A 27617-nucleotide genomic window follows, 5' to 3' on the forward strand; every position below is an offset into this window, starting at 1 on the left:
TGTGTGTGCTTGTTGTTGGTTGGTTTTTGGTTAAGCGCGGCCGGCGGCGGGCCAAAAGGAGGTGAAGAGACACAGACACCAAACCGAACCAGCAGTTCAGTCAATGCCCTGCCGCCAAATGGGCGCCTCCGATCGGTTATCTTTCTATCATTATGTATATATGTATGTATCCATTCAAGTGACTCGTGTGTGTGGGGTTGTGTGTGATGTATTTTTTGTTTTTTTCGATTGAGAGAGAGTGAAAAAATCTATGGGCTATTGCTCTATATTGTGAGAATATGTATTATCGGTAATTAGTTCCATTCTATTTCGTAATATATTGTTTTTCTTTTTCTATTTGTTCGGATGGAGAATTTTTCACGCAAAGAAAATCGACATGCCGACAACAGACGACCGGCTGACCGAACGATCGATCGACCCAGGGATAAAATCGATCAATCGACCGATTTTAATGTAAAATGATCAATGATAAGATGCCTAGAAAAAGACTTCACAATGCTTCCTAATTAGGCAACCGCGCTGCGCAACGAATATCGCTTTTCGGTTAAAGCAGACGAGAGGAAAAGAGAGAGTCGAACAACGGCTTTCCTCAAGGACCCTAACCGAATAATGTGTGTGTGTGTGTAAGTTTAACATTACGGTTGCCTGTTCCTAACTATTATAGTATAACTTTATTAATTTCTAAGACTTTCGCTTTTTATTTTGTTGGTATAAAACGCGACTTGACCGGCTGACCCATTGGCAGATGTAACTGATGCTGCTGATGCTGTTGTTGTTGCTGCTGCTGTTGCTGCTGCTGTTGGGCAGCCGCCTGCTGTTGCATATGCTGATTGATTTGCTGTTGAATGGATAATCCACTGGCACTACTTATGATATGCTGGCTATGGAGCGGCTCATTGATCTCAATCTTAATGGCCGTGGCGGACAATGCAGTTTTATTCTTATTTTTTGGAGGTCGGCCACCTGTGGGAGATTAAAAAGGATAATAATAAATAAATCAGCATAAACTATATAACCTACATTTATACTATATATGTATGTATGTATAGTACTTACGTTGCCCCGTCCCTGTATGCTGCAGTGATAAGGGTTGACCGATCATGGCCAATGGCTGTTGAGGTGCCTGCAGTGTTGTCTTTTTTGAACGTTTCGGTGGCGGTAGCTCATGATGCGAATGATTGGTTAACAAATGCTTTGACAAATGTTGACGCACCGCAAACGATTCGGCACAATTTGCCACCGGACAATTTAGATAACGTCCTTCCACATGCCGTTGAACATGCTTCTTGAGCAACGATTCCTGATTAAAGCTGCTGGGGCATATATCGCATTTGAATTTAAACTCATCGTGCATCTTAAGATGCTGATCCAAATGCGCCTGCTGTAGGAATTTCTCATCGCATTTACTGCACTCGTAGGGGAAGGCCAAACCATGCGTCTTCATGTGCGTATGTAACTGGGATTGCAGTTTGAAATTCTTTTCGGGACATCGCGGACAATAGTAGCCGGTAACACCGGCATGTGCCTGCAAATGCTGATTCAGCGAGGTGACCTGGGTGAACTTTTTGCTGCATACATTGCAGCAATATTGTTGGACCTTATGGTGCGATTTCATATGATTGTTGAGGTTGGTAACCTGAAAGATATCATTTACACAGAGTTAGCGAATATCAATCGAATTAAGCTAATTATAAAAACTTGTATAAAATGTTTTCCTTTGACACCTAATTAAGCATTATTTCTATTTCTACAAGACTTTTAAAATCGTAAGTTACTTAAGGACGAAGTTAGGGAGTGATTCGGCTTTAGCACCAAGTTAAGACTATTTGTGCCAAGTTAAGGTATTCTATCTTTGCCAGCAGCAAGCAGTAGCGAATCCTCGGAAAGAAATTATTCCTCAATACATCGAAAAGTATTTCCTTCCAGTAATGGAATCTATCAAAAATTGATTTCCAAAAACGGAAACAAAAATTGATCTAACTTTTTTTTATATTTAACTACTTAATTTTTAAGTTAACTTCGTAGAGCAAATTTCAATGTACATATTTCTTACTTATAAGTACGGGAAACCCCGAATTCGGTTTGGTATTTTCGAAAAAAAAAAACACAATAGAGGTAAACGGTTAACCGATACAATAGAACTCAAACTTCATTCCAGACATTAAATTAAAGTAACTTTCCTTCAAAATGTTGTTTTAAATTTTAAATTCCATTTAGCATTGACAACACTTGTCTATACAAAAAGACAGTTGTTTGCGAATACGATCAGCTTTCAGTAAAAAATTTCAAATGTATGTTTTAACTGGAAATTATCCTATTACTAGACCCTATTTCTAGAACCCAACCCTCCTTTATTCCTGTTTCGATCTACAATTTACAAATACCTAAAGACAGTCGAATGCGAGCATGATTTACTACAAAATTTTGCATATGTATCCAACTTGAGATTCTTTTTATTACTAGAGCCTATTCCTGCCTTGAACCGATTTGAACCCATCTCTTGCGCCCTCAGTATTGTTAATTTCGTATCCTTACCTGAGCAAAACTTCTTCCACATTCAGGTTCATTGCATACAAAAGGACGTTCGCCGGTATGAAGACGTCGATGATTGTTTAGATTTGTGATTTGTGTAAACGTTTTGCCACAATCCACACATTGATACGGTCGATCATTTGTATGGATGCGTTCGTGATTGCGTAAATTGGCCGCTTGTGTAAAGCCTATTGTTGTTGTTGGTTTTGTTTTTTTGTGTTTTTTAGAATTATAAAAAAAATTGTTGAATTTTTTGTTTAGATGCTATTGGGAGGTGGATGGGCGGTGATGCCACACCCCTTTGGCTCACTCACCTTTGTGGCAATAAGTGCACACAAATTTACGCTCCGCCGAATGATTCCGTATGTGCGTCATGAGCGAGGATTTGCGTGAAAAGGTTTTGTTGCACAGTGGGCAAGAGCCCTCCTCGTTGAATATCAGATCCACCTGTAGTGTAAAGCAGGAGAATATATAGTTTGAATAATGATGTGTGTACGGTGGCGGTTACCGTGGGGCGGTGGTAGGGTGGGGTGGGGTCTAGGAACAGAGAGAGAGAGCAGGGAGTTAGAGTAAGCCTTGTTTAGCATTGCTAGAGAGCTTACTCTATCTCTCGCTCTCCCTCTCTCTTTCTCGGTATCATACAAAACACATATGCACACACACTCATACACACAGAAACTCACGCTCAACAAGCTGGCGCTGGCGGTCGTCGTGAAAAAAAATATACAAATTTAAAAAATAAAAAAAGTTGATTTGCAAATTCAACGGCAAGTTTGTTGTTTTTGTCGCTCTCGCTTGCTTTGTTTTTGTTTGTTTATTGCGTATATTTTTTTTCTGTCTTTTGTTGTTGGTTACTTTTGGCCGAAACGCTTTTTTTTTCTCTATAATTATATTTTTTGGGCTTTTTGTTATTTTTTTTTGTTCTCCTGATTTTTTTTTTTATTTTTATTTATTTTTTTTCTGCGTGCCACGCACACCCACACACTGAAAGCGTCAACTGAAAATGAATTTTTTTCCACTTTACACACAGAGAACAGGCAGCCAGGCGGCAGCAGCAGCGTTTGACTGCGACGCTGGCGTCGGCATCGACATCGCCAGAGCAGATATTAATGAAAAAAAAAGCGAAGGAAAAAAAAAAAACAAAATACAAAATAAAAATAAAATACAAAAATATAAAGGAAAACAAGAAAATGAGCAATAAGGATGGCTCAAGTCGCCCCTTAAATACCCTTTCCCTATACTAAACAAAATTTTGACAATTGAAATTTCAAAGCAGCATAAGCTTGACGCCTAAAATTCGTCATTTTCGCTGATTTCAAAACGACTTTCGATAAAATTAAAAATAAAAACCAAAACTTATTTACCTTAACACAAACCTTAATTCATTCCATGTGGATCTTAAAACCAAATAATAACTAATTAATAATAACTGTAAACTATTTTACTATACCACAAAAAGTAAGGGTATTCATTGGTGTGTTCTTATGAACGAAATATTTTTTTTCAGCTCTGTTGCATGGTAGAACACAAAAAAAAAAAAAAAAAAAAAAAAAAAAAAAAAAGAGGGAGAACAAAAAAAAAAAAAAAAAAAAAAGAAAAAGAAAGGCAACCAAGAACGTGCAAAGAAAAGAGGCAGCAGAATAAGAAGGAACCGAGGCTATGAATGTGCAAACAAATATACAGACAGACGGACATACTTACACACATACATATACATGTACTCGTATACGTACATAAGGATGGCTGTATGTACATATGTATGTGCCAAAGAAAAAAAATAAATAAATAAATAAATAACCAAAAGAAACAACAATAATAATAGTCAGGAGCGAAAGAGATAGAGTAAGAAAGACACAGAGAGAGGGCGAGGCGAACCAACAGCACAGCAAGAAGAGAAGGGGGCAACAAGTGCAGTGAGCAGCAGCTAAAGGAGTTCTAACGTACAGGCAAGAACGCACCGCGATTACCCAGTGAAAATGAAAATAAAAGTTCACAGAATTAAGTAAATTTTGGTACAAGACAATTTGATCTATTAAATGCATTTAGTAATCACATTTCATACGAAATTTAAATTTGTTTTGTCTCCTTTTGTTCTTGATTTCAACGATTGATCGATATCGAATCAAATCGAATATAGAGATCTATAAGATGCACTTCCAAAAGTATGTTAAAATATCAATCTGGGGTTTACTCATCATAATCAAAGGATATTTCCAAGCATGTTCTTATATATGCTTATATGTATGTATGTATGTCTATGTATAAGTATAAATGTGTATGGATATGTAACCTATGTATGTATGTATGTATTTTCATATATTTTCTTTGCACTCACATCTTCAGAATCGTCCTGCGATTGTAGATTCTCGGAAGAACTCGATGATTGCAATTGTTGTTGTTGTTGCTGCTGCTGCTGTTGTTGTTGTTGCTGCTGCTGCTGTTGATGATGTTGCTGCTGCAATTGCAGGACAACAGCAGCAGCACTACTACCGTTAGTCAGCTGTGCCACTGTGATGGCTTCGCTGTTATTATTCTCACTGGATGACGCTGCTGCCGCTGCCGCTGCCGCCGCTGCTGCGGCTGCTGTTGGATTCGATGAGGCCGCCGCTGCTTGTGCTGCGGCTGCCACTGCGGCCGTTTGATGGAAATTTGAATTGTTTGTCAACTGTTCCGAGCAGCGAACGCACGTGGGTATATTATAGCCGGGCACTTGGAATAACTGCAACAAGGTTAAAAAGAAAGAGATAGATGTATATAAGTTTTGTTGAGTTACAGGTCGACGATAAACAGAAAGAGATATGTATGTACATATACATATGTATGTAAGTATGTACATACATACATATATTTCTGTTTATTTATATAGTCCAACCATACAGAAGAATAGAAATCGAATGTATGTACATATGTATGTAAAAACAAAACAAAAACAGTGTAATAATTAATTTTATGTACATACATACATATGTAGGTATATCTTTCCCTCACCCATTACATACATACATACATATGTACATCACTGTAACCCCCCAATTGTTCCCCCCTAAGCACCGCTTCACCTTTCTCTTATGTTACGATTCCACTAAAAATGACAATACGAACACACATATACATGCATGTATGTATGTATGTATGTGCATTTACAACAACAACATCATCCATCCACTGGCAGCTTTGTTGTTGTTTACATTTCATGTTATTTTTTCTCTTTTTCTCTCTCTGCTTCTTCTTTTGTTATTCTTTTGCTTATTTTTTTTTCCTTTTGTTTTGTTTTGCCGCTCTGCCAACGTTAAAAGTCAGTGGCGTCATCTCAATTGACACTAAAAATAGGGGATAATTTTTGATCAGCAAATTGCTATTTATAGTGTTTAAAGTGATGTATTTTAAGCTGAATTTAATCAGACTCACATTTCTAAAGTAATAACTGAATTATATTATAATTTTGTATTATGTATATGTGCAATTCACTTGCTAACAATGGTATTAATTGGCAACGTATTTGGAGTGGGTAATTAGGAATTATGATTCCTTTAGGACCGAACACATAGTGTCCACAAAACGCTGCCCTTAAGCAACACTAGCAATGAAAGGGGTTAAGCACAATGAAAATAGTTAATTTTAATTAATGTTATAATCAGATGTCAAGTGTCTTCCTATTGGAATTTTTGTTCGCTAAAATTTAAGATGAAGCTTTTAGTATTATATCCATATAGAGCCCCCATTCAGTCCCCTCTTGTAACTTAAATCGCTGTGGTCTCTGGTTTCAGTCTTCATTTGCTGCTCTGCTGCTGCCTTGGCGCAATTTCTGTCATTTTTGTTGTTTTATTTTATACATACATGTATGTATTTCTTTTTGTGTTTTGATTGCGGGGGGGCACTGGGGAAACGTGATAAAGGTGAAGAGAGGGGGAGAAAGAGAGATGGGAAGGGTGTTTGGAGGGGGTTTTTGGGTAAAGGAGTCAAAGTGAAAAGCAGAGAAAGAAAAGCAAAGAGCAAGCGAAATGTAAAAATAATATTTTTTCAAGTTGTCGGCTTCATCAACAAGACAATTTTTTTTCTCGTCTTGCTTTTGGGTTTTTTGGTTGGATTTTTTTTTTTTTTCAATTTTTGTTGTTGAGTTGGCTAAAAATAAAATAGTTTGGGGTCGAATGTGTGTGTGTTCCCTCCTCTGCCAGGGCGCGACAGAGAAAGAGATAGAGAGTGAGGGGAAGGAAGAGCATATGAAAAAAAAAGAAAGAGAGGGAGAGAGCGAGGTCTAGCTTTGTCGAGAGAGGAGAGAGAGAAAGCAATGCGCGCGCTTTTCAACCCCCACCCAAAAGAATAAAAAAAAAAAAAAACCAAAAAGATGAAATAGCAACAACAAATGTAGCCGGCGGCAGAGCTAAAAATCCGCGCACAAAATTTAATTGTTATCAAACCAAAGAAACAGCCCATCCACCCACCCTCACAAGCCTACCCACACTATGCTTTAATGCCCCGCCCCCTCTAACCCGCCCCTTCCTTTCTAAGCCCTGCAACAGTCCCCGCCCACAACCTGCCTAACAAAAATCAATAGAAATAACAAAATACACAACTGAAAATTGTTCAAAATTTTAAAGTAACTGCCTTCCTTCGTTGCTTTTTTTTTTTGTACATCTTGTTATTTTTCTTCCTCTTCGACTTCATATTCGTCTTGTTGTTGTTCTTGCTTACCGTTGCTGTTTGAAAGCAGAGCCTACAGATGGTATCCATGTTGTTGTTGTTGCTGTAGTTGTTCCAGCGTGCTGGTGGCACCAACGGGGGGCAGGCAAAGGAGGTAGAGGAGGACAACGTGCTAGCAATAATTTGCGGGAAAATGAATATTGGTGGGATTTGGGGAAACGGCGGCGATGGTTTCTACCGGTCAACATTTACACGTCAAATTAATAAAATAAAAACACAAAAATTTATAAAAAAAAAAATTTAATTTCTTTCGTTTTTTTTTTGGTTTTGTTTTTTTTTGTGAAAAGTTGGTGCGTTCTATACACACACACACACATACACCATGCACTCTTATTTGGTTATTTTTCGTTATTTTTTTCTTTCTCTCTCTTTTGTTTTGTTGTTTATGTTTGTCTTGCACTTGCACACGCCATGTTTTTGTTGCTTAATTTCTTTGCCTCCGCTAGGTTTTTTTTTCTGTTTTTTAGGGGTTACAACAACAGCAACAACAAAAAAGAAATAACCATCCAAACATACACATACACGTACAGAAACACACACGCATACGTAAAAAACCCTACCAAAAGCGCTTTGGTTTTTTTCTTGGTTTTCTTCTTTTTATTTTCTTTTCGATGTTTTTTTTTATCTTTTTGACTTTTTTTGTTTTACAATTCACGAGCAAAGTTTTTTTTCGTCCGAATCCGATGTTGCCGAGCGTTTTTTATCTTCACTTTTTTTTTCCTTTTTGTGTGCAATATTTTTCTAGTCACAGTTACGAAAAAGTAACGAGTCGATTAGCATGCCACAATAAATTTGTTTTAGGTAAATGATTGCCTAACTTAGTTCTTTTTACTATTAACAATTACTGTTAATAATTGTTGTTTCTGTTTTATTTATTTTTCAAACTTATGTTGTTAATTTAACTTTGTTTGGTATCGTGTTTTATTTTATTTATAAAGTAGCAGTTACATTTTTATCGCAAGCACAGTTCTTTGTTATCGATAAGTGGCAACTCTGCACGAAGTAGAGAAATTGAAGATAACACTGAGCTGTTATTGTGTTATCTACGTCATCAATACATTTTGTACAATTTGTCATTTTAACAATTCTTCAATATGTACGTACATATTTATTAATCAAAGAGCTTGAAAGAAACAAAGAAACGGTAACTGGAACTTGAAGGTATCGCTGACGTCATAACATTTTCAACTGCTATCTTCAGTTGCACCATCATGATTGAAAGCTGCTTGCGAAGTTGAAGCTGGTATTAATTTTTTATCAACAACTTCAATAAATAATTATCTGATTTTATTTTTAGGCAAAGTAAACGTGCTTTTTGGATGTCCTTGATTTTGGCCTACTAGCAATATTGAAGTCGCTCCCAAAAAAACTTTAAATTTAGCAGTCAAATATGACATTTTTGGATGCTTATACTTAGAACTTTTAGTTCAAACTCAAATGGCTAAATTAGTTTGTCATTTTGTAAGCAAACTTTTTTTGTTTTTGTGAAGAATAGCTGAAATATATTTTGAAATTTAAATGTTTCCAAATGTTGAAATTTCCATGTTGTTTTATAAAACAAGATTCGTACGTTTATTTAAAATAGTATCAAATGAATATGTATAGAATATACCCAATATGGTTTCTCTATATATGTATGTATATGTACATGTAGATAAGTATCAAATTAGAAAATCTTTATACTAATAGTTAATAAACTTTTGTCTCAATAAAAGGATATATCACTGCAATGTAATCCATGACGAATCGAACTCCCATATAAACGATCACTTGAACAGACTGATTTAAATAGATTTAAAGTTTGGAACAAATTTAATTGCGAAAGAAATACAATAAACAAATATCTAATAAAAATACTAAGAACAAAGCGTGACCACTGACAGCGACTTACACATAAAACAAATAAAAAGAAAGCTTAACTAAACGAAACAAAACATTTTGTAAGGCATTTGACAATTGTTTAAATGAAATAGACAAATGTCCAAAAGAACATGTTGAATATTAAAAATGCCACTGGGAATACCACTCGAGCACGACTATCAATCCAAATGGCTATCTCCTGGGATGTCAATGTTGTCCATCCATTATAATCCATATCCAAATTGTTCTCTGGATTATTATTATTATTATTAATATTGTTATTAATACTACTACAACTACCAATTGTGGGTGGATGACTCTGTGGTGTTGCCTCAATAGTTGATGGGGCTGGAGCAGGTGTTGTAGTTGTTGTTGTAGTTTTGGCTGTGCTTGCTGCAATGTTATCATCCAAAGCACTTTCTATAAATGCCACCTCCAATCTACGATTGGATGTCGTTTGAAAACTAATATTCTTTTGCCTAGTTGTATGATGAGATAAGACTTGTCCCTCTGTTATGGTTGTAATGGGTAAATTTACCGTTAGATAATTATTAAACGGGGCATTGGCACTAGTTAAAGACATAGCATCAGATTGCCGGGGTACGCTACCCGAAAAGGAACGAGACCGAGCATGATTTTGGCTACGACGACGAAGCAAATGTGGCGATATGGTAGACTTTAAAATGTGCTTACTATTTAGTTTCTTAAGCGGCACATTCTGTTTGCGACGCCAAATTGTATTAACAAAGGCAAACTCCACCATGCTGCCAAAAATGAATATCGTACAGCCGAGAAACCAAACTTCCGAGACCTTAATATAGCTGACTTTTGGTAAAGTTTTTCCTGCAAAACAGAAATGTAGGTCAGATGATCTTTCGGTTAGCTGTTTCTCCACGACTTACCCTGTGCCGAGGCTAGTGTAATAAAAGTTAATAATGTGCTAATGCCCAAGGTGATTCTTGGCGGTGCCTGATCCGCTTGTAACCAAAATGATACCCATGAAATGCTGACAATCAGCATAGAAGGTAGAAAATAGTCCATTAAATAGAAACCCACTACACGGGTAAGATGAACAGTGAAGCTCAACGAACTATAATTGCCAGCGAATGCTCCATGCCGTAAATCACTCAAATCAGCATTGATCACCGTCTCATTGAACCATGAACTTTGTAATACAAATTCAGTTAAATGCAAATCCGGATCATAGGTAATCGGACGTTTCTGTTCCCAGTGTAATACCAATTCGGAGGTGTTGTACATCCAACTTTCGAGCACTGTCGAGCAATGTTGCTCATCGAATGGAAATTTCTTCAGATTTAGCCAACAATATAGTGTGGCTTTAATGCGATTTGACACAATCACTGTGCCATCTGGTGAGATTGAAGTCAAAATATCTTTCTCCGTAAGGCCTATGGGATACGAGGGATAGCGAGAATAAAATAATACAAAAATTTTACTTGGATTTCACCTACCCAAAGTATTGGAATCTCTTTCATTGGCTAGAAATATATGCGGCATCCATATGGAATCCCTTAACTGTTGCTCTCCCATAATGGGCTGACGTCTTTTCGGTGATACATTACGAAATGTCAGTCTGGGATCCAGGTAACGCATCTGCAGTAAAGCATAGATCTTAAACTGTAAATCGTGTGCCTCTAAATTTTGCATAAAATATATATATGCCCGCATATATACATCGACGGGTAAACGTTGACCTGTCACCGAATATGTAATGGGCCGCTCCAAACGGTCATAGCGACATCCATGTGTCAGACGATTTATCAACTGTGTCTGCGACAAACTGTCAGCATCGGAGAGTGTTGGACAATCTTCATCTAAGGCGATACTTATGCCAGGGCGTAGACAATTTAAAAGTATTGAAATGATCAGGGACCAGTTCATAATGCAATTTAAATAATAATTATTTCTTTCTTTTTTCTTAAAAGCCCTACAGTTTTCGTTCTAGCGGTAAATTCAAAATGGCCATACGATTTACAGTGTTAGTAAATCTGGAAATATTGGCCAGTATTTCTTTCTAATCTGTGGTTTCAAGTAAACTAGATAATACCAATATTTCATTAGTATTTTCCTGGTATTATTTTCAGTTACAAATATTACTGATTTTTAAATCCATAAATCTTAGTGCCCTAAGAACCGAAAAATGGATAAACCGTAAAATTTTTGTTTTTAACATCTTTACTTATTTAAATATTTTATTGATTTTAATTTTACTGCCGTCATAAATGTACAATTCGGAGTATATTGTAACATTTACAAAGTGTTTTTTTTTGTTTTCTGACAAGTTTTACTTTATCTTGCTTGTTATGTTAGTTCAAACGTTAATTGTGTTATTTTTTTTCTTTTCGATTTTTAATTTGATGAATTTAAATTCATTGATAATATGTATGCATAGTTATTCCTTACATCATATACTGTCGTTTTCAATTATACTTTTTAGTACATTTACAAAAAAAAAAAAAAAAAAACAACACTTACTTAGGTTTACCATAAATTTTATATATTTATATGTACGTAGTATCATATTTAGTTTGAATATTTACTAAGCTTGATTTACGTATAAAATGTGTGTGTGAGTGTGTTACCGATTAGTAATACTATAATTCTTGTGGGTTGGACTGTAGAGGGGAGGGAATTTCATGGATTCTTACATCGAAACAAAATAATTACTTTTGCTATTATTGATATTTATATTTATACATACATATAAGTATTTAAGTATAGCATATGTTGTATGCGTTTTTGTATGTGTTTGGATTATTAATTATTTTTGGTTGTTTTTTTCTCTTTTAGAACTTGGATTTTGGCGCTTAAATCAAATCGAAAGTGTTTGAAACTTTGTGAAGTGTTTTTTTTTTTGTTTTTTATTTTTATGAAAAGTTTTGTTTCACTGAGAATGCAAGAAATTTTAAAGAATTTACTTTGAGTAAAATGAATTTCATTAAAATTGTACATTAACTATTAATAATATTACGCTACATTGACTATATAATGATACGATCCTTTAGTTTAATCTTCTTAATAGACTATGGAAAATATTTGTTTCTTTCTTCTTCTATATACAATGATAGTTCTTGACTTAAATTTTAGATTTGTTTTCTTCTCGTTTTGGGTTTCACAAATAAATCAAAAGATGAAAAACAAACAAAATGTACACATTTCTTTTGTTGTTGTAAGACTAAGTCTAAGGCTTAGTTTTTTGTTTTTGGTTTTAATACTACCTACTACTTAATACTGGTACTAATACTTTCGTTGGTGAGTCGCTGTATTGCTACTCTGCTCCAATTTTTTTTCGCTGTGACCCATCTTCTCGGGTCTTTAGATGCGTTCCACTTGCTGTGTATCCGTGCGCACGGCCTGCAATTCCATTTCCGTTTCCTCGGCGAGTGTGTAAACACCAGATGCCTGAGTCGAGGCTGTTGGCGTCAGGACATCTATTAATGGACTTGCTAATGTTGAATAACCCATGCCGCCCCCATCGTTGGGTAGTGCCAAACAGCTGGGATTATTGGGTGAGGGATTGACATCACCAAGCATTGCTGCCGCTGCAGTGGGCGTATAAGCAGGTGCTGCCAAACGTGCACCATTTGGATCCATTGTTAAAATGGGCACCAACTCATGGTTAACATAGTCTTTCAGCACCAGCGATGTGGGTGTATCTGAAAGAGAGAGAGAGACAGAGAAAACATTAGGAAGGTGGCCTTTCTAAGTGTTTCTTACGGGGTACTCACCTGTCACCAGGGTCTCTTCGGTGGGATTGCGCTGATAGAGATGTCCACGTTTCTCATAGTGTCAGGAAGCTGGTACATAATATTGACCACCTTCCTCATGCCCTGTAACATCCATCATAGAGCTACCGGCCCCAACGCCAGCATTGGTCACACTAGTCTTCTTAAATTCCACCACAATGCGTATGCGATGGACAATCTCTTCGTGTATGACATTAAAGCACATGGCTGTCAAAGTCATACCGGACATAATGTATACGGAACAGAACCAAGTGGTGGCATTCGATTCCCTTCTCAGGCCTGGCAGCATGTCACCGAAACCGATGGTCGAGAGGCTCATAAAGCAAAAATAAATGCCGTCCACAATGGGCCAATTCTCCAAACGATAAAGTACAGCTGCTCCGAATACAATATAAATGATCATCATGGAAAAGCAGAGTAAAATAGGTGCCAATATGCTAAGACCATGCATGGAGCCGCGTGATTCGCTAGCACTCAGCGAATCAATATCGCCCGGACCGAGTGATGTCCCTCCACCGGCGCCGCTTCCACCACCGCCACCCGGACCCGTCGATCCGACGCCTGATGAAACGCCAACGCCACCCAATTCCGCTTGCTTCTCCGGTGTGGCATGATAGACATCGCGTACATAATATGGCTCCTGCATTACAGCCTGCTGTTTCCGCAATTCTTCTTGCTGCCGTTTACGTTTCATGCGGCGCTCCTTCTCCGCCATGCGTTTCTCGTCGTAACAGCAGTAGCCGCAATTGGAGCACAGGCAACAGCACAATGCCTTGGAGAAGACTTCACGTGCCACTTTCGCCAGAATGCTGCCCGTGCTGCTAAGATATACCAATGTCAGAGGTATGCCAAAAAAGGCATAGGCAAGTGTAACGATGCGTCCCAGAGTGGTGCGTGGTGCGATATTCCCATAGCCTGAAAATGATCAATAAAGATCAGTAAACAATAAGTAAACAAAAATAAAATCAAGTGGCAACGCCAAACTCATTAAATATCGGCCATCTCGTTCAACAAGTGGCAACGACAAACTCATTAAATAGCGGCCACAGCAATGTACAGATGGCAATGCCAAATTCACCAACGATCTCACTCAATTCAAGCCTAACGTAATTTTCTTCGTCTCGTAAAATTTCGCAATTACCTTTAGCCGAATTCGGGTTTTATTTGCATTTAATATAAAACAAAAGTGCCCACATCAACATATGTACATAGCTCCAGTCGCGTTTCTTAAAGTTACAGTTTTAATGTGCATAAGTAAACCGTACAAATGTTAAAGAGTGTTAAAAGCAGCTTTTTTTTTTTTACTTGTAGTTTACCATGGATCTTTTGTTATATACATATGTACATACATATATACATATGTACTTCTTCATACAAGTTACATATGTATGTATGTACATACATATGTAAATTTAAAACCTCTTGAGAACAATTGTTAGTTTGTTAATGAGTTATTAGTTTTGTGCATCTATGTACATGTATACATACATACATATTCAACATGCATATGATTCTGTTTTTGCATTTCGTGCGTCCTTTAAATCATTGCTTATTGGTTATTATGAGAGTAAGTGAGATGGCATGCCTTCTTATTGGGCTTTCTTATATACATACATATAAATATGTAAAAGAGTAAGTGAGATGGCATCCCAAAACGGTAAAGTTTGGTATTTCTGTTGAATTCAAAATCGAAATATAAATTATTTTCTCTTTTTTTTCTAGTGAGCAATGTGTAAATCCAATTTATTTTTTGTTTTTATAAGTGCATTAATTTTATAATTAAAGTTTTTTTTTTTTTTTTTTAAGGTGTGTGTTGTGTAATATATATTTTTTTCTAGTGCATTCAATTTTTTTTTATTTTTTTTAAGTGCAAATTTGTAGTGTTTTTTTTTTTTGTTTTAATGGAAAAAAAAGAAAAGACCAAAAGACAATAGAAAGTTAAATTAAAATGGTAAGTCCAACAAAAATGCATACCTACAAATGCATAAAAATGTTTATGTAAATGATATACTGATGTCTCCAAAATGTATGTATGTAACAGACAGAAGAAGCTTTTACGGCCAAACGCAGTATATGTACATATGTACTTACATACATACATATGTATATGTATGTACATATGTACATTTATTCTGGATTAACGTCGAAAGCCGAGTCGATCTTACTATGTTCGTTCTTCTGTTCGTATAAGTATGTAAATATCTAGTTTATTTTAAATTTTAGGCCCCATTCCGCCATATGGAATCAGCAAAATCAGCAGATCACGATTGTTTCAAATTTTTGCCACGCACATCAATTAATTTTGACACTTATACTTTCTATGAATATCTAAGAACATACCCAATTTGATCAAAATCGGAATAAAAATAGGCAAAGATATGTGGCCAGAATGGCCGTTGGTCGGTGGCGGCGCTTAAGTGCTATGCTTATGTGCTTGTAAGAGTGAGCAAGATAGCAGCATATGAAAAATATGTTAAATACATACAGCAGAATCCGGTTATAAGGACTCCGCCTTTAACGTCCGTCCGGTTATAGCGACTAAAGTTCAATGAAAACAAGTGTTTCACCTTGTGCATGGTATTTTGAAGTCGGCAAGAAGACTTATTCCCCTTCATTTATAAGGATTATTTTCTCGAATTCTCGTTGGGCAACATCTTTATCAAAATTTTTATTACCCCCAATCATTAAATTCAATTGTGAATTATTGACATGAAAACAACCACCCACCCACCAATCCACTTCACTAATTATTTCTCCTGAATCTGCTTCCTTTTGCTAACATTTTCCTATTAATCTTGAAGTCCTCAGTCTTACCAAGGAAATAATTAAACAATGTGCAAAAGGCAATAAAAATGCTTAACAAGCTTAAGGGTTCACATTTCCATGTCACTGTGGGTGTGCGTGTGTGGGGTGTGTGTGTGTAGGGGTGGGGCAGGAAGGATACCCCTATGTATGCTCCATGTTGCCGACTTTCTCTCTGTGGTTCGTTCTTCTTGGTCGTCGTCAGGTGTCTCATGCATAAATTGCAAAAATTTCTTAATTTTATTGTTCGACGGTTTTGATATTTTTTTTATTTCTTCTTTACATGTGAATTTGAGGGCGTGGCGGTTTATTGCCGTGACAGACAGGTTTTTTTCATCTGTGTTTTTTTTTTTTTTTTATTGAACAAATGTTGCCTCTCTACATACTCTGCGGTAGGTCGTCAGCCATTAAGCCACGGCAAAGAAGCCGAAGAAGAAGAAGAAAACTCTCAGCATAAATAAATTGAATCAATCAAGATACACACACACACACACACTCACATGTAAGTACATAAATACATACATATACACAAATATATATATAATATATATGAGCGACTGAAATAGCGTTTTTAGGCTGGAAACAAAACACCTACGCTGCGCTTTCAACCACACACACACACACCCACACACGCACATACAAACTTATCCTGGTGAACAGGATTTGCCAATAGAAAGCACTACGCGGAGTGCCATTCGTTGGCCCACTTCTCCCCTCGCAATCACCCTTCGTAGTAAGCATGTAATTGCGTTGACAGCAAATTTAAATGAAATCCTCCTCAGCCTTAGACGACCCACCAAAAAGTAAGAAAAAAAGAAGAAAAGTCGAACGTCAATGTGTCACAAAGCAGACGACAGCTCAGAATACAGGACTCAGGATCTAAGGGACACCCCATGGTACAGTGGTTTAATATTTTCTGTCTTTAATCATTATTACTAGACATATTTTTTTTTAACATATTTTTTCTTGTTTTTGATTTTTTTTCTATTAGAAAAACCATTAGATTAAATATTCAATTCAAATTTCTAATGCTAAATGAAGAATGGTGGCAAACTGACAAATAATCGTTTTAAAAATTTTTCTGACAAACGTTTAGTCCTTATTTAGTCATTTTTAGCATTTTCAGATGATACTATAACTCTTTTTTTTAATAGAACCTCAGAAAATACGTTATTAGGGATCGAAATCCAATCTTTACCAATGATACTTCACACCAATTTCACTTCACAACATTTACATCAAAGAAATAGTCCCAGATTATCTTTATTTTCCCAAATTTTTTTGAAATATCCTTCCTTTGGTAGCTTAATTCGAATTTGACGTGCAAAAACAACAAACATTATTTACAAAAGGATGAACCAGACCCCAAAGACTACATTTCTAATAGCCTTTTTGCATTGAAAGAAAATCCGAGTTGTAGATATTAAGGATTACTCTAGATTAGCAGACATCGAAATCTAAAAATGTACAAATAGCAGGTTTTACCTTTGTTTGAGGGTTTTAGGGTTTGTTTGAGTCAGTCAAAAGAATCAAACTATTTGAAAATATAATCAAAAAGCATTCATAAATAGATTCTCTGGTCTATGGGTTTAAGTTTTCCTTATTTTTTGTCCCACTGTACTTAACGTAATGCCAAATTCCCATTGTGTGTGCGTGTGTGTGTGTGTCTGGCTGTGGGTGTGTGTCTCCCAATCGTGGGGCTAATAATATTGGCATTGACCCGAAGCTTGAAGCTGTAAAATTCAGATGCCGCGCTGTCAATTTGGCTGACTAGAATGGGATGAAGGCATCTACATATTTTATTGAAAGATATTGAAAGATTTCAATATTGAGACCCAAACACATCCAAATGATGTGTATGTGTGTTATTTATTTGTCTGTTGGGTGTGTGTGTGTGTGTGTGTATGTTTCTCACTATATGCGTTTGAGTTGAATGCTTTTTGACTTTCCAGAGAAGTTGCTAATAGCCTCCGATTTTTGGGTTGCAAATAATAACAAAGTGTAAGGAAAATGAATTGATTGTGGGTAAGGTCGTAGGGGGGATGCAAAACATTTTTGGCTTAATGCAGTCAACCAAGACTGAACAGATAGCAAGAAGCGAACTAAAAGAGAGAAAAATAAACTGGCAGAGAGAGCGATAGAGAGAGCCAAACAGGTCCTTTAAAGAAATTTTGTAGATATGGGAATAGTTCAGTTTGTGTAGATAAATCATAATTAAAACTATTTCTACCACAGTTTGCGTCATAGATATCAATAGTTGGGGCTCCGACTATATTTTGATATATACCAGTAATCAATTGCAATTTTGAATGAAAAACAAAGGAGTAATTAAGTTAAACGATTGCCTAGGCACCCTTTTCGTCTTATTTGTATTTAAAGTGACCTTCTGACTGAAAAAGTCGTCTAGAAACCTAAAAAAGCAATTATTTTTGCAGCAATTAACTCAAGAGATAATCTGTATAAAGCAAACCCATAAAACCATGGATCGTTTTCGGACTACATGTTGAAACCTCTGCTCCATTCTCTTTTTTTGTGATCTTGAAACTTTTATGTTGAATATAAAAAAAGGATAATAATAAATAATAAATAACGCCGATGGACAATTTTGAAGTCATGAAAAAGTGTTTAATAGTCAAAAAATCTCCTATAGTAATTGTTGATGAAGACCCTATACTTCGTTTTTGTCCATGACATCAGGTTTTCAAAAAAAAAATTGTTTGAAAATTGTTTAAAAATTTGTGTTTTCTAAATACGGCATTTTAAAATCTGTTAAAAATGTAAAAAATATTGCATCTGCATATTTCACAACACAAGATCCCAGGATTTCAAAAACCTTGAACGTGATGGACAAAAACCAAAGTTAGAGATAATTTATGTTCAATTGTGATTTTAAAAGAAAATCTTTTTTATTGGATATATGTCCATGTAATATCCATAATAGCCTAACAATAAAATGTTTTGCATTCGTCCAAATCTTTTTTTATCCAACGAACTAGAGAAGTCCAATTATCGATAATAAAAAGTCCATCGATTATTTATCGATGGCGTATTACAACTTTAATGCGGGTTAAACAACTAGTCCTTCTAATGGATCTTTTTTTTTTTTTTTTTTTGGTGATGCAAAACAAAAAATAAAATAAAAACTAAATCGACAAGCAAATGGCACAGGAAAAGAAGGAGAGATAAAAAAAGAGGGAGAGAAAAAGGAACCAAATCGACAGCCACAACATAACATAAAATGGCGAAGCTTGAAATGAAATCGCCAAGGAGAAATAGAGGTGGCAAGGATTTGGGGAGAGACAGTGAAAGCAAGAGAAAGAGGGAGAAAGAGAGAGAGAGAGAGAATGGGAAAGATGCGCAATTGATGATAGTGAAGTTTTTGCTGTGTGCAAAATGGAAAATGAAATTTAAAATTATTTTGCAACTAAATTACTTGTCTTATTGCTGTCCAGGGATTGGCCCTTGCCTGTCGACTACAACTCCGACTCCAACTCCTAACTGAGGCCGAGTCTGGGACTGGGTTTGGGTTTGGGGCAGACTTTCATGTTATGTGGAAAGTACGTATTTTATTGTTTGCCACCGACAGTAGTGACTGCCTATAAATTTCCATTTATGCCCAAGACAATCATAGAGAATACACACACAAACACACACACACACACACACAGACACGCACGCACTATGGTACTATGGTAACATAATGTATGGACCATGAGATGTTTCTCTATTACATTTACATACATGTGTCCTTAGCCAATAAGAATGCGAGAGCCTTAAAGCATAATGCACACATATGTATATAGAGCAAAGTCCATGAATTGGGCAATGGGGATCCGAAACCAATATCAAAAAACGTCGAATTCAAAGTGAATGAAATTGAATCATCACAAGAAACTAGCAAAAACATTGTAGAAATCAAAATGAATCTTCTTGGAATTCTCTTGTAATGGGGACTCAAAATCAATTTCAAAAACGATCGCATGTAAAGTGAATGAAACTCACGTTTACTTCGTTTGTGATAGAAATTTAAAATGTTTTGAAACTAAAAAAAAGTGAATGAAGAGAATCAGTCGATCTTATACATTCCTTGAATCAAAATAAGGTGTATTATTTGAACTTACATATTCGGACAAAGCTTGAATCAATAAAATGATTAAAAGGTTTTAAAATAAATATGGCAAGTTTTTAAAGCAAGAATGACATCTGATTACCAAAGACCAACAAAGAATGTCTATAAATATGTCTGAATACAGAAATATACCCAATGATCTTTTGAATTGTACAGTTATGAGTATTATTCAGATGAAACAAGATTGTTACCTTTTGAAATTGTACAATTTGTATTCTTATTCGATATTCACATTTTAAATAATACCCATTATATTCTAGTGTCTAGTGGATTGGCCCACTGAAATTTGAAGGACCTGCTCTACTGGGAAATGTTATTTGGAACTGATGTCAGGTATGTAAGTTTCATATACGATTTATTTGCTTAGAAAATTACCCAAAATTTTGTAAACATTGCCTTGTATACATGTTATTTCTATGAATATGTATAGTAGAGTAAAAAAAACTATGGTGAAGTGGCTTAGTGTCCTTTTTTTTTTGGTTGGCCAGGACTAATAATAATAATCATACTTTTTGAAGAACAATGGAAATACACAACCCACAAAAAACAATGATAATAATAATAATATAAAGCCAAGGACAAGGACCAATGAAGAAGGACAAGGACAAGCATTTGGGACAGGGACCAGGACCAGGAATGGTAAGAATTAGATGAGGGATAAGGACAAGAAGAAGGCAGGAAGTCATGTTAATACAAATGTCCCAACAGTCTGCTGACTAACGCAATTGCAAACTGGCAACGCCTCCCTCGCCCCCTCTTACATTCATGCCATTTCGGCTTTTTATGCATTTGAAAGGAAGAATGGGTGGTTGGCAAAGAAAGGAGACGGAGGTGAAGGCGTTGTCCCTATATTTGCTTTCTGGCCTTTTCGTTTATTTTTTTCTTCTGGTTTGGTTTGGTTTGGAACTGCCAAGATCAGCAAAAAATTTTTGCAAATTTTATTTTATAGCATTTTCACAAGTGGAAATTTGTATGTGTGTGTGTGTGCGTGTGTGTATTTATGTTTGTTCATGTATATGTGTATGTATATGTGCATGTTTGTGTCTTGGCCATTGAGGGCTAAGCAAATAGCTTCGTTTGTTGTTTTGCTCTATCAATATTTGACTTTCGGCTTGTTTTTTGGGTGAGCCTACGAAATTACCGAGCAAAAGTATCTACACACACATATTTATATGTTTATATCCATGTATGTATATGTATGTCTATTCCTGGGAACTGACAACTGGCAACAAAAGCATCAGCCACTCAGTGTTTAAAAATGGGATGGTAAGGTTTGAAGGGTTATTTGTATTTAACTTTTATTCCTTTTTTTTTTTTATGCATTTAGATGCCAATTGAAAGATACCAAGTCCATACATAGCTCTGCAGTCACTCATACATACATACATAGATACATCATCAGAAATGTGTGAAAATGAGTGAAAAAATTGAATTCATCCGCTTACCTAAGAGACACTTGACAAAAGTCTTGACTTTGCATTCAATATCTATTATCAAATGGTGAGAAACTCTAAACAAGTAGTCGCGACTATGGTCAACTACATTTTTTATGAGGGAATCGATAATTTTTCTTTTAGTTAATTGCCCTTTAAGGTAGGCAATGCCATTTGTTTTAGTTGGAAACTAAAGTGACCTTCAACAGGTTGAAAGGTGTAAATAGTATTGGTTAAAGCACGTATTAAAGGTCTGTTTAATTACATTATTTATTTATTATTTTTTTAACCGGGCTAGATTAAGTAATAATTAAAAAAACCTAATGTGAATTTAGATATTTGTAAAACGTAAAAAAATGGAGGGGTGATGGGAGGAATTGGATAGGAATTAAAGTAAGAATAAAATGAAATTAAAACCGAATTCCGTTAATGTATATCTTATCTGATAGTGATAGTCTGCTCTCAGTAGGAGGAAATACTTATTCTTACTTATTTCTTCCCCAATTTACTTTTTTAATTACTATAGCCAAGATTGATTTCCCCCAATTTATAGTTTTATAGTACATATAGTAATTGAGTTTATCTAATTGTAAGTGATGAGTACTTAAATGCAATAAATATTTCTTCTGCATTTGCCATGATATTTGCCCTGTGCCCTTGCCGTTTATGACTTTAAAGCTGTATTATGATTTGTATTGGTTTTTGAAACAGTGTTAAAAAGTTATTTTATACGAATTTTCTTTGAGTTTTAGGTATATTAGATAGAAGTCAAAGTATTCGATATTTGCCTACGACAGACAAATTTCGTGTTCCCTCTTTATCAATTAAGGGCACTTTACTTTAGCAAGCTACTGCTGCATTTTGCGATTTTAAATCGGAGTTTATCATGCATGAGCATGGCCAATGGGATCAGATCATCATCATCATCATCATCATTATCAGCATCAGTAACATCATCAACCGGGAGCCAAATGAATGCAGTCATGCGATGGTGTCAGAAGGTGTATGTACGGGTCAGGCGCAATGCTTTATAGCCCAGTCACTCAGACAGACGGACGGACAGGCGGCCGACGGACGGACCACCAGACCAGACCTGGCCCCGGACCCCGTTGCCCATTTCCCTCACATTTCACGTGCCTGTGTCTATTGCTTTTTGGTATCTGCAAACAAGAGAGCACTTCGTTCTCGCCATTCAAGTAAAACAAATTTCCGTTGGTGGTACATAAAATTTATGGCCCACAGGCACACTGTCTTCTATCTCTCTCTGTCTCTGTCTTTTTTTGTTCTTACTCTTGCCCTTTCTCTTGTACTCGTACTCACACTCATCCTCGACATTCAACACTCACACACACTCTCACACTGCTATGTGTGTATTCACAGGCATAGTCATACGGTAACCAGAAGGCCACTAGCACTTACCAATTGTGGTCAAAACGGTCAGCGAATACAAAAACGCTTTGGCAAAATTCCACTCATGTGGCGGACCACCCACTCCGCCAATGCCAACGCCAACGGCACCACCGCCACCACCACCGCCGCCACGATGATGATGAAAGTGTGTGTGAAGAAGCACAGCTTCTGTGGCCGGATTGTTGCCTGAACTGGGGACCGAACCTGGACCCGGAACCGGACCGACTCCGCTATTGCCTGGGGCCATGGCTGCGTGGCCACCGTTGGCCACATCGTCGTGTGATAATTGCAGCATAACATCCTCGTTCAGTCTCTTGATTAATTGGTCTTGAAACTTGGCAATTTCAAGTGCGGCTAATCTATGGAGAATGAGAGAAAGAAGGAAAGAAACATGAGACAGTGAATGTATGAAGAGTGTTACACTTAAAGAAAAACCAAACCAAACTAAAGTAAAACTGCTAAGATCTAGGTTATTGTGCAATAATTTCTTTTGAATCTAGTAAAATTTTGCGTTCGGCAAAATAAAGACGGTCAAATTCTTGGTAAAGCAACTTTCTGTCATGAAGCCTTTTCGTTAAGTGTATTAGATAGACAGTCGAGGCCACAAATTAATAACGTTTTCGGACCTTAGTTCTGATTTTTTCAGCATTCATTTTAGAGCCAATTTAATTTCGGACTTTTTGTAGATAATTTTTGAGGTCTTGGGTTACTTCAACTCATTTACGACCTTAAATATGACAATAAAATTTTAAACCGATATTTGAAAATCGCATTGCAGTAGCACACTAATCAAAACTATTACTGCAATATCTTTAAAGTTTTTTTTGTATAGTTTTCTAAATTTATTAAAGATTTGAATTACTAAGAAATTGCATAGACTTTCCATAGTCCTCTCCCTCGAATACGCTTTGTTGTTAACCTTTTGCTATTTGTGTGCCAAATAACAAGAAGTATGCAGTTCTTTGTTGCAAGTTGAATGCATTGCACTTACTTTGTCCAGTTCTCTTTGTAAAGTATATTGAGGGATACGGTAATGTCCCAGATATTCTCAATGGTGCGCTGTCGTACATCATAAGTATCCGGCGATAAGGCAAACTGTGGCATTCCAGCCTCCAGGTCAGCGTCATCTACACCATAAACAAAGTCATTGGATGACGCTAAAGGAGAGCCGCTGCCACCACCAACGCCAACTCCAATCCCAATGCCACCATCGTGGTCATGCCCAAGGCCCAATCCCTGAGCCACTGCAGCGCCCATCGTGTCATTGTCTGCATGTTGTTGCTGTCCTTGTTGGTGCTGTTGCTGCTGATGATGATGATGATATTGTTGTTGTTGTTGCTGCTGCTGCTGCTGTTGAAAGATGCTGTTCCCGTTGGCAGCCATTGCCATGTTGCGTTTCGTGCTGGCCAAAGTATGCTGCTGATGCAGCAGGGCCGAGTCCTCATTCTCTATGGTTAGAAATATGAAGGAGCCTGCAAAAACAAACAAAAACCCAGAGAGAAAGAGAGAGAGAGAAAAAAGTGAGTGAGTGAGAAATGAACATCAGCATTATTTAAACCCAAAGGGTTTAGTTTGGAAAAATGCAACCAACCATTCGTTTGGATCAGCAATTCGAATACAAAACAAAAAAGAAAAAAACTAAAAACAAAACACGCATGTAGACAAAATTCTCTAGAGAGTTAATTCTATATATTTTTTTTGGTTAATTAGTTGAGAAAATATTTATTTAATTAGAATCAAAATCATTTCTCTCAATTTACACAGTTTAAAAAGTGTTTAAGATATAATTTCTTTATTAATATAATAATGTGACGTTGTGTTTTTTGACAAATCATAGCTTTTGTTCAAAATATTCCGTTTTGGCCATTTAATATTGGATTACTAACAGGGAACGTCTTAAGGTGATATGCGCCGAACTAGATAAATGAAATACTCATCAAAAGGTCCTGTCCATTATAAATCGCCCGTCGAATGTCTCGAATGAGCTACTTCGGGATCGCTAGATGCAATTAAAGCACTAACCATAGAATACATAGATGCGTCAAACTCAATATTTTTTGATTACAAACGCTAGCCTGAGCGTGGAACCCCAGAGAACTTCGGCAAAAGCCGAACAGCGTAGAACCCCAGAGAGCGGCCGCAGTGTCGCTACACATCGAAAATAATTCAGTCTGCCACAGATCGCAGAACGATGAGCGCATGTCTGTGTCGCTGTGCTCTCGTTTTGCATATGTATGCGTACACTCGTCGGTACATGCTCAGGCTTCGTAGTGTGTGTGTGTGACGTGAAGTTGTACAACATCGCATTTCAATAGTTCCCTCAACCAAAATTTTTAATTTTCGACAAAAAAAGCGACAATGCGAATAGGTAATGCCTCTGTGAAAAGAATATCAAGAAGTATTGGCATCAGATTCATATGTGTTACGGTGGCTGTGCCGATAGAGTGCTCGCTTGGCGATCGGAATATCCCTGGCTCGAATCCCAACTCCGATTATCGTTAATGACACAGACATGCGCTCATCGTTCTGCGATCTGTGGCAGACTGAATTATTTTCGATGTGTAGCGACACTGCGGCCGCTCTCTGGGGTTCTACGCTGTTCGGCTTTTGCCGAAGTTTTCTGGGGTTCCACGCTCAGGCTAGCGTTTGTAATCAAAAAATATTGAGTTTGACGCAAATATGTATTCTATGGTTAGTGATTAAAGTTTGAAAGCCGAGCAGAGATACTGAAACATTTATAGAATCATCTAGCCATTAAACAATTCACTACAACTAAATTCTTTGCCTTCGTTGCTTTTAAAAAGTATTATCCTTTCATGTTCGTTTTTAGCCTTTGTCAAGTATATTTCCATTTAATTTTCCAAAGTAATTTTGAATATCTTTCCTATTCATAGGCAGACTTCCATTTTTGGAGTACATATATTCTTATGTTGTAAATACCCGCATCCAAAAATTTGTATTGCTTCTTAATACATACAGTTTATGGCAGTGGCAGGAGTGGGAGCAATTAATCGATAATACGTTCAGTTAATCGAATGGCACAAATCGTTTGTTTGAGAAAAATAATCGATTATTGCATATCATAAGATTAATCAAGTTTTTATGGCTCTTTGTCAAGTTTGGATTAAGTTTTTATTTCATTCTTATAACAAACCAGCAATTTCATGATATTTTACGTATGTACACTTAAATGGTATTTATCCAAAATCAGGATTATTTCGATGTGTTTTATATGTTTTTGAGTACTGAGAAATTTTCATTTGAAATAATTCATTTTGTGTTAAAGGGATAAATTTGAGAATGATCGGCAAAAACTAAATTTTCCAGTCAATTAATTCAAAACCAGTTTAAAGTGAAACAATAATTGTGTAAAAACGAATTATGTCTACATAATTATGGTGCTGACTGTAACTTTAATGAATTACATAAGATCTTTGTATGAGGACATGATATTTAAAGGAAATTTTGAATGCTTCAAAAATGTTTAATGCCTAGTGAAAAATTAAATGAATTGCCAATAAGAAAAAAAAGTTAAAAAGAATGCTTGGAAAACTGATTCATTTGTTGTTTTTCTAAGATTTTGATAAGGGTTATAGCAACAATCTATGACATTTTCTCTAGCTGTGTGTAAATTAAATACAAATGTATGTATGTATTGGAGGGGCCCCCCCTTAGGTTTTCTTGGACACTGGTAGGCGTGGTCCCTGGCCACGCCTGCCAATAAAGACTGAAATCAAGTTCTCTGATATTTGACATGGGTTCTCATCTTGTTTCCGCCAGAATTCCATGTTGATGCCTGTCAGTCATTTAATGTTAATGCTTGGCAACTAATACATACATATATGCCATCAACCATTTGCACACACTCAAACACTAACACACACACAGATGTGGCACATTTTGTGAAGTTTTTGAAAAGTTTTTCCCTTACATTTCATCAACTTTTTTTTGTTCCTCCCATTCCTCCACTTTTTTGTTTTCGTGGGTGTGTGTGTGTGTGTGTATGTGTGCGTGTGTTGCTTTGCTTTTCCTCAAAATAATGTTTCATGTGTGTTCTATATGATGAGTTGATGTCGGCGGCAAAAGCCAACACATGTCAAAGTTACAACAAAAAAGAAGCAACAACAAAAAATAAAATGTTCTAGGAGAATGAGCTTTGTCTGTATGAAACTAGTGGACAGAATGTACAAGAGAGAGTACAAAATGAACATGCTTCTTCTTTGCGATCCTCAAACATTCCACTGCAATGAGTTAAATATGAACAACTTTGATGGGCTTTCTTATTATTATACGAATTTCCAATATCTTGGTGGAATGGTTAAATATTTTGCATTAACTTGAAAGTAAAATAAACTGTTTGATGTAGCATTGCAAAATGCCAGTTAAGAGAGAGAAAACATTGAAAAAGTGACAAAGAGGAAAAGGAAGTAACACCAGCAGCAGCAGCAGCAGCGTTGGTGGCGGCGGCAGCTGTCAGACGTGTGACGTCACAGGAAAAAGAAAGAAAAAAGAAAAACCATCACGCACGGCCTAGCGAAAGTTAAATAATTGTTTGTGTCATTTTGTTGATGTCCTGAAACAAGCAAATTCTCTGTTACACACACTAACACACACACACACACATACAGACATATGCAGGAGCGGACTAAACGCCCTTTATACTCTCTTCACTTATCTTTATGATGAAAATCCTACAGTTGCTTATAAATTTACAGAATTGGCATGCATTTTGTAGTTGTAAGCCATGCTTTCCCTTATCGCTTCTTCTATGTAATTGCAATTCTCAACTGGTTCTAGTGTTCAACCACATATTCATTTGGTATTCCAATTCTACAGAAGCAAACCGCATTTACTTATTTACGATAATCGGGAATGATTTCGAACCTTATTATAACAAAAATAATTCAGACCAACTTAAATTAATGAAATCCAATATTTAATCGATGACGATTATATGTATATGGCTTAATTATATGTTGTTGT

At 36.3% G+C, this 27617-nt stretch overlaps 3 protein-coding genes and 1 long non-coding RNA gene across 6 annotated transcripts in view; 1 reads left to right on the forward strand and 3 right to left on the reverse strand.

Moving 5' to 3' along the window:
• Positions 1–641: 641 nt before the first annotated feature.
• On the reverse strand, positions 642–7952 carry LOC137573250 (zinc finger protein 391). Of its 3 annotated transcripts, none has more exons than XM_068285125.1 (7): positions 7794–7952; positions 7225–7345; positions 4868–5251; positions 2847–2979; positions 2536–2720; positions 1057–1636; positions 642–963 (listed from the first exon to the last, which is right to left on the reverse strand). In XM_068285125.1, the coding sequence occupies exons 2-7, from the start codon at positions 7261–7263 to the stop codon at positions 698–700; spliced, it is 1587 nt and encodes a 528-aa protein (XP_068141226.1). In that variant the 5' UTR covers positions 7264–7345; positions 7794–7952; the 3' UTR covers positions 642–697. The 3 variants fall into 3 exon arrangements, with proteins under 3 accessions (XP_068141226.1, XP_068141225.1, XP_068141227.1); XM_068285124.1 differs by having other exon boundaries at positions 7225–7407; positions 7794–7951; XM_068285126.1 differs by lacking the exons at positions 4868–5251; positions 7225–7345; positions 7794–7952 and adding an exon at positions 3216–3347.
• Positions 7953–8269: 317 nt separating this feature from the next.
• On the forward strand, positions 8270–8770 carry LOC137573166 (uncharacterized). Its single transcript, XR_011031835.1, has 2 exons — positions 8270–8476; positions 8531–8770. It is a non-coding gene; the product is annotated as an uncharacterized lncRNA (long non-coding RNA).
• Positions 8771–9026: 256 nt separating this feature from the next.
• Positions 9027–11073, reverse strand: LOC137573165 (pH-sensitive chloride channel 2). Its single transcript, XM_068285013.1, has 3 exons — positions 10566–11073; positions 9996–10502; positions 9027–9936 (listed from the first exon to the last, which is right to left on the reverse strand). The coding sequence occupies exons 1-3, from the start codon at positions 10993–10995 to the stop codon at positions 9194–9196; spliced, it is 1680 nt and encodes a 559-aa protein (XP_068141114.1). The 5' UTR covers positions 10996–11073; the 3' UTR covers positions 9027–9193.
• Positions 11074–11244: 171 nt separating this feature from the next.
• Positions 11245–27617, reverse strand: part of LOC137573239 (uncharacterized) — a 90241-nt gene continuing 73868 nt past the window's right edge. Inside the window, exons 5-8 of the mRNA XM_068285113.1 lie at positions 23626–24106; positions 22644–22993; positions 12843–13775; positions 11245–12770 (exon numbers count right to left, since the gene is read on the reverse strand). Coding sequence (XP_068141214.1) covers positions 12904–13775; positions 22644–22993; positions 23626–24106 — 1703 coding nt within the window. The 3' untranslated portion in view covers positions 11245–12770; positions 12843–12903. The remainder of the gene's footprint in view (positions 12771–12842; positions 13776–22643; positions 22994–23625; positions 24107–27617) is intronic.

This window comes from Drosophila tropicalis, unplaced genomic scaffold (genome assembly GCF_018151085.1).
Source record: "Drosophila tropicalis isolate 14030-0801.00 unplaced genomic scaffold, ASM1815108v1 contig_4, whole genome shotgun sequence".
NCBI classification, from domain to species: Eukaryota; Metazoa; Arthropoda; class Insecta; order Diptera; family Drosophilidae; genus Drosophila; species Drosophila tropicalis.

Excerpts from the sequence above, each read along its gene's own strand:
- LOC137573165 (XM_068285013.1), bottom strand. The coding sequence starts at position 10,995 with ATGAACTGGTCCCTGATCATTTCAATACTTTTAAATTGTCTACGCCCT. Across the intron at positions 10,503-10,565 it reads AAGAGATTCCAATACTTTGG|GCCTTACGGAGAAAGATATT; the intron begins GTAGGTGAAATC and ends CGTATCCCATAG. Across the intron at positions 9,937-9,995 it reads TACACTAGCCTCGGCACAGG|GAAAAACTTTACCAAAAGTC; the intron begins GTAAGTCGTGGA and ends TCTGTTTTGCAG.
- LOC137573250 (XM_068285125.1), bottom strand. The coding sequence starts at position 7,263 with ATGGATACCATCTGTAGGCTCTGCTTTCAAACAGCAACG. Across the intron at positions 5,252-7,224 it reads TCTGCTTTCAAACAGCAACG|TTATTCCAAGTGCCCGGCTA; the intron begins GTAAGCAAGAAC and ends ACCTTGTTGCAG. Across the intron at positions 2,721-2,846 it reads GTGCACTTATTGCCACAAAG|GCTTTACACAAGCGGCCAAT; the intron begins GTGAGTGAGCCA and ends CAACAACAATAG.